The sequence below is a fragment of the Furipterus horrens genome, unplaced genomic scaffold, assembly GCF_987537825.1.
Source record: "Furipterus horrens unplaced genomic scaffold, mFurHor1.1.pri manual_scaffold_13, whole genome shotgun sequence".
In the NCBI taxonomy this organism is placed as follows: Eukaryota; Metazoa; Chordata; class Mammalia; order Chiroptera; family Furipteridae; genus Furipterus; species Furipterus horrens.
Window position 1 is genome coordinate 26,293,193 of NW_028327183.1, and position 12,410 is coordinate 26,305,602.

The 12,410-nt window shown below is 47.3% G+C and overlaps 1 protein-coding gene across 1 annotated transcript in view; it reads left to right on the forward strand.

Annotated features, from left to right (window-relative positions):
• Positions 1-4,652: 4,652 nt before the first annotated feature.
• The window catches only part of CDH13 (cadherin 13), a 1,018,642-nt gene continuing 1,010,884 nt past the window's right edge, over positions 4,653-12,410 (forward strand). The window contains exon 1 of the mRNA XM_090259850.1: positions 4,653-4,817. Within this exon, the coding sequence (XP_090115976.1) occupies positions 4,773-4,817 (45 nt within the window). The 5' untranslated portion in view covers positions 4,653-4,772. The remainder of the gene's footprint in view (positions 4,818-12,410) is intronic.

Below are 12,410 nucleotides of genomic sequence, written 5' to 3' on the forward strand. Positions count from 1 at the left end.
AGGGCAGCACATGTAGAGAGGGGTTTCATATCAGCATCGTGCATTTTTCGATACAGAAGCCATTTATCTTTACAACAAAAATCCTTTGAGCACCTACTGTATGCCAGGTACTGTTCTAGAAGCTGACCACACAGCAGCAAAAAGACAGATGTAGGAGAGAAAACAGACAACAAATAGAAATATAATTATTGGCTACCTATTGATGCATAACAAACCACCCCCATATGCAGAGCAATCACATATTTTTAGCTCACATACCTGTGAATCAGTTGATCTGGGTGGGGCTCTGCTGGCTTTGCTCAAGTTTCTCTGGGTCCATGAAGGTACTTGCTTATCCCTACGACCAGTAAGCTAGCCTATGAATGTTCTTTGAAGGCACTGGTAGAGAACCTAGCAAGAGCAAGCTGAAATGCACAGGGCCTCCTGGGGCCTGGGCTTTTAACTGGTACCCCATCACTTTTGCCTCATTCCATTGGCCACACCAAGTTCATATGGCCAAACCCAAAATCAAGGGGCAAAAAGGTGTACATGCAGGTTGGGGTGAAAAATTGAGACAATAATGCAAGCGACCACTTATAGTATAAGGTCAGGTAACATAAAGGGCAATGAAGAAACATAAAGCAGGTTCAGGGCTCAAGCAGATCTGGGATGCTACAGTTTTGGTGGCCAGGTATTGTGGGGTGGTACATTATCATAATCTTGGGTATTTTAAACTTTGAGGGGTGTAGTTTCAGCATTATGCTGTTACGATGCTGCATGTGATGGGCTCCCTCCCTGCTCTCCAAGTTTATCTCGATTGTCAAGCGCTCCTGCATCCTTGATAACTTTCGTGTTTCATAAGGACATCTACCTGGTTTATCACTATTCTATTCAAATGCCTCATCACAGCAGCACATTTAAAGGGTACCAAAATGTGAACAAATGATCTCTGCTGCATGATATCCCAGTTGCCCCTCTCCACACACACTTGTTCATGTGCCTGTACGCATGACAGGCAAGCACTGCACACACCCACGCAGCCACCTCCACACACTCAGAAATCATGTCTTCATCCGCACCAGTTAATGCGAGGAAACTGTCTCAATCCCCAGAGCCTCAGGGGACAGCTGTGGACCGCTGGGTGATGGTCCCACCAGCTCCAAAGCCAGGCTGATGTGCCAGAGAAAGGAATGTGAACCTGGAATGTGTCTGAACACAGACATGGCTTCTGGGGAGCCCATAGCCGCAAAAGCTGCTGGGGCTTGTTGGGGGGCTGTAGAGGGGAACTAGAGTAGGGGTAGAAGGTATTTTTTAGTGTCAGTATTTACTTACCACCATCAATCGATCCATCAGCCAAAAGACCCTCATTAGGGAGCTGAAGGGGAAACCAGGCAAAACAAGCAAACAAACAAATGGATTATCTTCTTCAGAGGCCTTTTATCACTGAAGCAAAAATGACTTTTCTCCTGTTTCTGTTGAACAAAACATGATACTTTTTTTGGTGAAATGCACATTCTGTGAGAGTAGAGGGCAGTAGGAGATAGAGGGAAAAAGTAACATCATTTTTTTACAACAGTACTTGGAATGTGATGTTATTATTTTCATTTTATTGATGAAGAAACCAAGGCTTGGGGAGTAAAAGCTCCTTGCCCAATATAAATGAAGTCCAGAGATCCTAATCCAGGTGTCGCCTTATGGACAAATCTTTTTCCAACATCCTGGCCCCCACGGGTTTCTAGAAATGAGTCTCAAGGCCTAAGAAGACTCTGGAAGTTAACACCTCCCAACGCTTCCCTACTGAGGAAGGAAGGGATGGGGACTGGCCCTTTGAGAAAATACACCCAGAATCAGGTGAGCTTGGCTGGATCCACTCTGCCTGCTGGTAGAATAGCTCAGGACAAAAGCCAAGGACCTTGGTGAATGCCTGCACAGCTCCTGGCTGGAGGCAGACTCAGCAAAATTTTGGTCAAGCAAGTCTATATTTGTCTTCACTGGTGCCATTAGGTGCCCCAGGTCATCTGCAGCCTGGGACTCACAGCCTCCAGTTACCTGTTGTGTGTCAGAGCCTTAGTTTAATATATAGGTGATGAAGCAGAAGTCAGACTGGAATATTGCCCTTGGCTACACCAAGCTACCTCACCCAAGATTAGTTTCCTTCTTGGGGAAACAGCTGGCCACCTGGGAGCGCAAAGGCACAGCCCATTGACTCTATTCGGGTGATCCCTGAAGGACCATTCCAGCCTCAGAGCCCCCCTGGATTGGCTGAGTCCTCTGATGCAAAGACAGCTGTGTTCACCTTCTCCCTCTGCCAATCTTGTTTCCCTCCCTCTTGCAGTTGTTGCTCCTGAAAACACTTCCGAGTAAGCCACCTGCACAAATCTCCATCTCAGCACCTATTTCAGGGGAACCAGTCTGTCTCACACTGGTGATTAAATTCTCCAGCCTTGAAGTGACACCTGTCACTTTTGCTCACAGCTTAACCACAAGGGGGCGGCTAGTCCAACCCTTCCATGTGCCAGGAAGGGGGAAAACTGGACGTATTTGGTGAGCAGCTGTAAGGTCCAGCAAAACTATTAAATCGATAATACTGCTTTGTACTTTGTACAATACATGTGCATCCTTGGAAACACCCTGCCCTTAGGAGTTCTTCCCCAACTGAGTGGCTGCTTGTGGAAATGTGACTGGAACATCGTGTTACTGCCATCTTTACCCCTTACCATGGTTTATCATCTCCTGAGCTATCTCCTCTGCTTGTTCACTCTCTGCCTTTATGTCTGCTGAATCTACGGGTTCAGCTCAGCTGGCCCCTGATAGGCGAGATGGCTTCTGCCCTGGAATGAAGAAAAATTAGGATATTTCACGATGCCTTGATGTGAAGCCTGTCTGACTCCAAAGCACCCTGTTTTAACTCTTATTGGTGAGCAACGTGGGGATGGGTCTCCACACACATGGGTCCCAATCTGAGACAAACACAGCATCTGTCAAACAATCTACTGCACATCTTAGCGGTTCAGGGGGCAGTGCCTACTTAGATTAGAGGACAGTGGAAAGCTGGAAGGAGCAGCAGTATTCACCTTTCCTGGGCTCTTCTGGGGGCTGTTTGGCCAACATAGCCATCTGTTGGGCCAGCTCTGGCGAATGCAGTCAGGTAGTCAAATGGCATTGCATCTTCATTAGTGACCATGGGACCACATGAGATGATAGACCAGTTGACAATTCAATGATTTTTAAAAATGCATCATCTTACGTTTATTGAGTGGTTATTTTGTTACTCAACTGTCACCACATCCTTATGAGTTCAGTATAATGTATATTTTCATTTAACCAGTGGGCAAATAGAGGCACAGACAGTTTGGGTTACTTAGTAGTCAGTGGCAGAGCTGGGGGTTAAGCTTAGGCAATGTGGCTCTAAAATCTTTGTTCCACTCTCCCCTCGCTACTCCTTGATTAAGTCTAGACATCTATTTAACACATACTAATGGCAGTCTCTATGTTCTAGGCCCTGTGCCAAATGCTGGGAATACAGCCCAACCCACTGGATCTCAGCGTGGTCCATTGCTCAGTGTCCTGCTATATTGGATAACACATAATACATTTATCCCATTATTTGGCGTCAAGGGGAATTATGTCAGAAGATACTTGTATATTTATTTCCATAATTAAGAACTATGTAACGTGTGTGTTTCTCTTATTACTTTAGCCACCAGGAAGCTCAGATCTAAATCAGAGCAAACTTATTAGAATTTGGGTTTAGCATTTCAGTTTTGTGATTTTTTCCCCTTTGGCCCAGATTTTCTGTTTTGGTTACATAAATTCTATTGAACAAATATCCTTTATTATAGAACACCTGAAATACTTTTTTGGGGACTGTATGAAAATGAGAAAGTAAGGTCTTTAATGCATATTCTTAGATCCCTATTGGGAAAGGCAGACCTAGATATCCCTCTTACCCTCATTTCCATAGGAACCCCCTTATGAGATCCCTTGAGATGTGGTTACTACTGTTCTGAGTTTCTAGGGATAGCTAGGAGCTTCCAGACGATCACATTCAAATACAAAATTAAAAAGTTTCCTCAAACCATGGCCCCAACTTTGGTTCCAGGTGCACGTTTGTGGACTAGGTGGCCAGTCACATTCACAACTGAGCAGTTAGTAAAATATTTTGCCTCTTGATGGATTTTTTCTGAAAGCTAGAATTGATCTGTCCTCTTTGTGATTTGTGAGATGGCAGGGAAACACCAAACACCATCATGACTTGGGCCACATGGAGAATAAAAGGAAAGAAAAAGAAAAAATCTATTGCTAAGAAAAGGCTAGAACTGTTGGGGTCATGTTATTTGATTTATTGGAAATAAAGTGGATCTCATTAACATTTTAATAAAGAGAATCTTTTTGCGCCGGGCTGGAAGTGGCTGCCAGTCCCCAGCGCAACTCCATTCTCTGTGCTAGTGGAATCGGCTGGCGTTGCCCAGTGTGATTTGTGAGGCTGAGCCCCAACAGTCCAAAAAGCAAATGGGCTGCCTCCTTTGAGGGGCTCGCTTTGCGCGAGGTGCTCGCCCTGTATCTGCCATGCAAAACGAGGGAGCTTTATGAAGGAATCCGTCTTGTAAAGCCATTGGTCCTGGTCATCAGCCTCTACCCAATGCTTTCGTGATGCTGCCGCTGATCTATTTGGGAAGTTGGCTGGCTGGCGAGGCAGAGCCTCTCCTCAAAGCCTGGCTCCCACGGAAAATATGCTCAGTGCAGCCGCGTGCATGAATGAAAACGCCGCCGGGCGCTTCTAGTCGGGCAAAATGCAGCCGAGAACTCCTCTCGTCCTGTGCGTTCTCCTGTGCCAGGTAGGGAAGAGGGGTTGCCGGGAGCGCCCCGCGCCCCGATCGCCTGGCGCCGGCAGAGTGAGGGGGCTTTCCGGGCGCCAGGGGACTCCTGGAGCGGTGGCAGAGACAGCCCCTGGGCTCGGAAGGGAGGTCATTTCCAGCCCCGGAGATCTTAGGGGGTCTGGTTACCCACTCGGGCGTGCGTGCCTGCGTGTGTGTGTGTGTGTGTGTGTGTGTGTGTGTGTGTGTGTGTGTGTGTGTTGGGGGGCGGGGGGCAGGAGGAGAAAGCTTTTTTTGCAAGCAGGGGCGACATTCTTGCCTACATCAAGTGGGGTAACTTTGATTCGCCTTCTCCCGGAGGCTCCTGCATTGAGAAAGACTCAGTTGGAGACGACTCTGAGGAGTCGTGATTTTACCCAGCTCAGCGCGGAGCAGGGCAAGCGCCGCTCGTGTCCGGATTGTGGGCTGCTCAGAAGCTGGAGAGGACGGCCTGGCACCGCCGACATCCTGGGGCGCCCGGGCCCCCTCACCCACCCAGCCCTGCGGCGCGCTGGAAGGTGCCTCCGGCTAGTGGTGCGCCGCAGCCCGGCTGCTGCTGTCGCTCAAAGGCACCGGAGCCAGTTGCGCCGGCATCTGGGTCCTTTTCCTCCCCAACCTCAGGCCGGGAAGGACCGTACTGCGTCCCCTGTCAGGGCTCAGACCCCAACCCCCTGCGTCCCCTTTGTCCAGCTAGCTGGAGCTTCGGTCCTAAGCCCCAACCGCCGCTTCTGTGCTTTCCTGGGCTGCATGGAGTACAGAGAAAAGTTCAAGCCTTGCCCACAGGGCCGCAGCTGCCTGTTAACCCTCGGAGCGCTGCGGCGGGAGGGCAGGGCCCTGAGATTCCGGAAAGGGGGGGGTGGAGACGCGGTCCTCCAGCAACCACCTATGGATCTAGGAGATCTCCAGAAGTTTGTGTGTTACAAGCAGTACTCAGAGGAGGCCAGGCCAGAGGTGCTGGAGGCTGAGGGGCACGCCCAGCCCTGCTCAGGGGCCTGCGCTTTCTGAGAGCTCCCTGGCAGCCTATGGGACTGGGGGATGAGCAGGGAGCCTACAAGTGGGTGTGTAAAATCAAGGCAGGGCCAGGCAGAGAGCAGGGAGAGACCGAGTGCCTTGGGGTGCTAAGAATGGGTGTTGAGCTCCTGGCCAAGACTCCTGGGTGCCAGGGGAAGAGGCACATGTGTGAGTATGTGGGTGAGAGGAGGAGTGAGCAGCCAGGGTCCCCAGCAGGGGCTGGTTAGCATGTGAAGGTGCAGAGCAGCCTTCTAAGGGGAGACCAGTGCTGTATTAATGTTGGGGTTAGAGTTTGGAAATGGGCCAGTGTTCCAGGAATGCAGTGACCACAGGGTGATAGTGCCTGGAGGCAGAGTAAGGTGACTGGCTGTGGAGCCCCCTCTCCCCACTCCTTCTTCCCTGGATCCACAGCTGCAATTCAGTTATACTCTTCTTCTACCAGGGCTTTGCGGGCTGATTCTCTTGGGGGTCCCTGTAGCCTTCAGTCTCGCCACAAATCCTATGCCTGTCGATGAATCAGTTTTTCAGTCTTTCTGGACTAATTATTTCCTCAGGCTGTATGTGTTATGTGTATCCCAATTTAGCGGGGTGGTTCAGAGCGTGCCTCTGATTCAGGCAGATCTGCTCCACCATATGTTAGTGGTACCACCCTGGGCAAGTTGCTTAACCTCACTGAGCTTCCAGATTCTCCACTGTAAAATAATCTAATCACCTTCCTACAATTTCTAGGCAGATTGGATTGCATTCAACAGGATGTCCTAGGTGATGCATTTACCATGAGGCCTGGCTCACTGGGAGCTGTCGGTGTCTGCGAAGCACATACCACTGCCTTGCCTAGGACTTTACAGTACTTTGCTCTGTGGACGTGTTTTGACCTTAGTTTCGATTCCAGGGCTTGCCCAAAGTTATGCTATCCCTTGAATAAGACAGATGACATGACAGCACCCAGCGATCCTTATGCACTAGGGGCTTCTCACATGATGACTTTTACAAAGCAACTGGTTGGCGTGTCTCCTCACCCAACGCCCAGCTAGCATAGTAGGTTATGAAGGCTCTCAGTTCACTCTGTTTCTTTACAGCGGGGGAGCAGAGGTTTAACTGTGAATTAAATGGTCTACCCTGAGAGGAGTATTTCTTACTCTTTTAGATTGTTGTGAATAATCAGAGCAAACGTCCACATTGGGGCAGCAATCGATATCCTGGTAGCAATAGCACCTTGAGGAGAAATCATTTTTGGTGCAATCCAGTTAACCAGCAAGAGGCTTGGGTGCAAAGCTCTGTGGGCCACAGTGTGAAAAGTGGGGAAGGTCTTGGGGCCTTGGAGTCAACAAGCAAAAGCAAAACTTTCCTGAGGCAGAGAGAAAACAGAAGAAAGGGAAAAACAATGTAATAAACCAAATTAGTCAGTCACTCAGCCCTAGTGGTGTTCAGGCAAGCATGTGCGTGTTTTTCCACCTCAGTTGTAATGTGCTGGGTCCAGCTTTGGAAAACATCAATCTCTGTAAGTTTATTGGCTACGTTGCTGTTTTGGGCACTTTTTGGAATGGGGGAGAGGAAATCTAAGCAACAATGGCTGGAAACTGGCAAAGTTGAGAAACAGTCACCTCTCTTCTCCCATGAGGCATTTTGAGAAAACTGTCCCAGAAATGGCCTCTGGAACTTGGCTATAATAATTAATAAATGTGGGGGAAAAAAAGGCATGAGTTAGAAATTCCACTGTAAATATGATCTTCCTCTCCCCCTACCTATTTGTGTATCACAGCTAGCCAAAATTTCTAACAATGAATGAGTAATCCCCCAATAATTAGGATTTTAGGGAGTGGTTCAGGTTTGGAGAGCAGTCACTTGGGAGTGACTAAAAATGTTCCACAGAATTCAGAGCTGTTGCTTTTAACATGGGAAGTTATTTCTTGGAGTCAGAATCTTGATTTTCAAGATTTAAGTGAGAATCAGTGTCTTCTAGTGCCCTTTCAACTTTGTATGTTATATTTTAAGGGCAGTGTTTATTTGCAGAACTGTTTGGATGAGGATAAAAGACTGAGAATTGCAGAGTACCCCTGTCCCTAGAAGGGTTCAACATGTGCCATCCTGTAAGTTCTCAAAAGCAGAGATATAAGTGGTGAAAGGAATCCAAGTAGTAGAGTTAATTTGTCTGAACAATTTTTTAGCAAGTCCCGAAAGACATTTACTAAACTGCAAGGCTGACTATGTGATCTGGAAAATTTATGTAATGACATGGTCTATATTAAAAGCCTCAACAGTCATCTTAGCTAATCCTGCTCTGCCTCCCTCCCTTCTCTTCTTTTCTATCTTTAGCTCTTGGATTTTCCATTAAATAACATCTATTTCCTTGTAGAAGTATCCTCGATGTGTTATAGTGAAACTGCCAAACCATGTACCAATAACAGCATTATCTAGAAGTACCAGCATTTACATGTACACATGGAGTCTCATCTCAGTCTGAAGTTTACTGTTTAGGTAAAAGTACAGCTAGGTTCTTGAGAATCCTCTTTCTTTCCCTCCTTCCAAAATGACAGTTGCTTGGTGAGTAGAGTTAATTTCTATTTAGTGGGAGGTAAGGAAAAGGACAAACTATGGATTCCGTTCACATATGAATGACATATCATCTAAATAGCCAATAGTATTTCCTATTTCTCTTTCTCTCTCTGTGTGTCTATCTCTGTGTGTTTTGATTTTGTTATAATATCTGTTGAAAAATTTCTCCAGAAGAGGGCTCCATCCACAGCTTTACAAAATTCTGAACCTACAGCTCATATTTTAAAGAACTTCAGTATAACGGCTCCATTAAAACCAAACTAGTCTCCTTATTCCCAGTTATTGCCTACAAGCTTCTCCAGGGAGAAGTCCTGTCATTTGCACTATCTTTCCATCTTTTTTTCCCTTCCTTTTTTCCTACTGTAGTTGCTTCTGTTCTACTTTATTCTGACTATTAGAGTGAGGAACATTTCAAAGACCTTTGTAGACAATATAATATGAAATGTGAGGAAGTTCTGAGATTTCCTGCCATTTGACTTTAGCTGGACCTAGTTTACTCTTCAGGCAGCTGAAAGGCAGGCACAGTTCTGTCTGTGAAAGGAGATAATCTTCCCCATTAGATAACTACCCAGAAGGGTGAGTCCTGGGCCAGATATGCTCACCCTTCAACACAGTTGAAAAGAGAGGGAAATATCAGCCTGTCATCCAATTACAATAATCAGTTGGACAGAATCAAATCAAGTGACCAGCGGTTTTGGCACTGTTTCCACTTAGCTGTCTGCAAGGTGCCCACACGCCTGGGAGAATCTGATCCTCCCGAAGGATGCTGCCAGTACAATTCCCCACAGCCCGTCTTCTCTGCGGCCACCTGGGGGACTTCAGGCCTGGATCCTCCTACCTGAGCAGAGTGTACAAACGATGACCAGCTGGACTGTAGGATCCCCTGCCCCTAAGTAGAGGCTTTATTTTAGAGTTAGGGTAGAGAGCGATTTCTTTTGCTACAGAGAGAAGCAGCTAAAGGCAGGCTAAAGAAGAAAGAAATGACATTTCAAACTTGAAATGCAGACTGAGCTGTGTTTCATGGATGTGTATGGTCACCCTTTGGTTTAGTAGATTGAACTTCAAGATACCTGTTTCATGGTGCTGAAGTCCATCCATCCCGATTCTCTAAATCTGGCCTCTGGGCAGAGGTTACAAGGTAGCCACAGGCCAAATGTAGTTCATGGCTGCATCTTCTTTGGCCCAAATGTTTTGTGAAGTGGGAAATTTATACATTAAAAACAAATCTAAGCTTCTTGCAGTTCTTAAAATGTCAGAAGTTTAGGTAACCCTAGAGCTTCATTTCCACATGACCACACTTTACAGGAGCCGAGTCACTACTGTCCCCTTGGGGAGGACATGGCTCTGTAGTTTGTCACAATTCCCACCCAGCCTTGTTCTCCCTAATTTTACCCACTTTCCCCTGTAGCCATTTGTATCAGGGACTTCTGCTTTCCCAAGTTTTGAGGCTTGGTTGAACTTATGCAATCAATTTTTTCAGTAATAGGCTATTTTAAAAGCTTCTTTTTGATTGCTCTGATTGAAATCTATTGATGTGCCCTTTAGAAGAACATGCATCTTCTGTCTGAGGATGTTATTACCATTAGCCATGGGTTGGTTCAGGATACCCAGAGCAAAATAACACCCAGACCATTGTTCCATGTAGAACAGTTACACCCAGAGAAGTGACACACTGCACTTGAGTCAGTTCAAGTGCTGGGATACCGGCGGCTGACTCACCCAATGCATTCTTGTGCACTGGCAGCCAAGGGGCTCTGGGACCCCTGGATGATGTGTAGGGCCTAGAGTGCTGTGAGTAGTAGTATACAAACGGCATCACTGCCCTTGGAGTGTAGTGGCACACTGGGCATCGTCATCCCATCGGTGTTGCCCACCCATAGCATGCGTCTGATCAGAACATGACAAAAAGGTATTGCACTCAGCCCTGCATGGTGCTCTGGAAGCACTAAGCTAACAGCTAGAGCATTTGTAACTTCAGGATAATGTTAGCTCAGCAGTTTTGTTGCCTGGAGTACTTTTATACCAGGACATTGTTACCCTGAGCACAAGCTGGAGTTTGTGTGATGTTTTTGTGACTTTTTTTTAACAGTTAACACCCACCACAGCCCACACATAGTGTTAATGCTATAATTAATGCTTTCTGGCTGTGTAAATACTAGACAAATTTGTCCACTCATCCCATTCTAGCAAGTAAGCCTCAGCTAACTCTTGTTTTCCGTAGCTACGGACCCTGTAAATCAGGGTAAATGTAACTACATGCGTATACAAAAACAAAAAGTAATTGTCTTTCCTCTGTCAGTTGCCAACAGAAGTCAAATTCCTGAAAATTAGCATTAGCTATAGGCAGGTTTTGACATGTCATGTCTCCTTTCAAAGGCCCCACTGAGTGTCACCCAATCTGCACAAAGCCCCTGTGTCTGCCGGCTGAGAGCGGGCTGGGCTAGGGTGGAGGGTGGCAGCTGCTCAGCTGAGAGCGGCCCCGCCACATGCCTGGGCAGGGCCAGGAAATGAGCTCAGCCTCTGGAGGGACCTGAGGACCCCTGCAAGGAGTGTGGCAGCCTCCATCCCTGCCTTGTGAGACCTGCAGGCCGACGTCTCTTTCCTCTGGGAGTGGTAGGGACCCGCTTTTCCCGGTGCTGCAGGAGATGGTACCTGCAAGTGCCTGAAGCTTGAGCTTCTGTGGTAATCTCTCTGTTATTGATGTAGGGTCTGCAGAAAGCTGTTGAATTCTGCCAGCAGGATCCATGGCTGACTCAGGCCTCACAGGTTCCGCCTTCATCTGCCATAAGCTGCTGGGCCTCCAGGATCATCTAACTCAAGGGTTGCACACTATGGCCAGTGGGCCAGTTCCTGCCTGCAGCTGTTTTCATAGTTTTATTGGAACACAGTCATGCCCATTCATTTATATAATTGTCTATGGCTGTGCTTGTGCTATAACAACAGTGTTGACACCATATGGCCTGCGAAGCCTAAAATATTTACTATTTGGCCCTTTACAGAGAAAGTTTGATGGCTTCTGCTCTGACTCACAGTCTCTGAATTACAGAGAGAGGCTGCAGGGAGCCTTCTCAAAGGACAAGGAGGAGTTCAGAGACTGGCCATTAGGGGCGGTCCCTCCTAAGCCCCAAATACTCAAACAACTGGACTTCAGGGAAATTCATTCCCCAGGACCAAATGGGTTCAATAAGTATCTATGATATCCACAGAAGACCTACTATGTTCTCAGGGTACAGTTGCTGGTAAGGCTGACTCAGTCTCTGCTCTCTTTGGGCTCAGACCCCAAGTGATCCCCTGGCAGGGAAGGTAATCAATCGATGGATAATTTAAAACAGAAAGAACTGCTATGAGGGAAGGAAACAGTTGTGTGAGGTCATGCCATTCTATATGTTTTGCTTGTTTGTGTCTCGTCTTTATCTCTCACTAAAAGGTAAACTCCATTTTAGAATGTGTTACTGTCTGAGTGGTTCATTTCTGTATCCCCAGGGCCTAGATCAGTATCTATCACATAGTTGGCTCTCAGTAAACATGAATGAATGAATGAATGAATGAATATGAGAAAGGCATAAGATCCAGATGAAGGATCTGGGAGGCTTCCCTGATGCCTGATGCACAAGTGACAGTCTGGAAAAGTAGTGAGGCTTACACACACAAAGGAACACTAGGGTGGGTGTGTGGGGGGGAAACAGAAGGCACAGACTGGTGGAGGTCTCTGTGCAGCAGGCAACATGGTACAGCCCAAGGTGGGTGCTGTGAGGAGCAGCTAGGAGGTGCCAGAGCCACTGGGGTCTTGCCAGCCCTGCGAAGATTGGTCCTGGAGCAATGGGCAGCCACTGGAAGTACTGAGGGGAGGATAGAAGGTGACAAAGTCAGATTTCCATTATGAATAGGTCACCCTGGCTGCAGTGTGTCAAGTGGATTGGAACTGAGTACGAGTGGAAGAGAGAAACTAGTGCAGGCCTGAGATCATGGAAATCTAGGGAGTGACGGTGCAGATGAGTGAAGTAGACA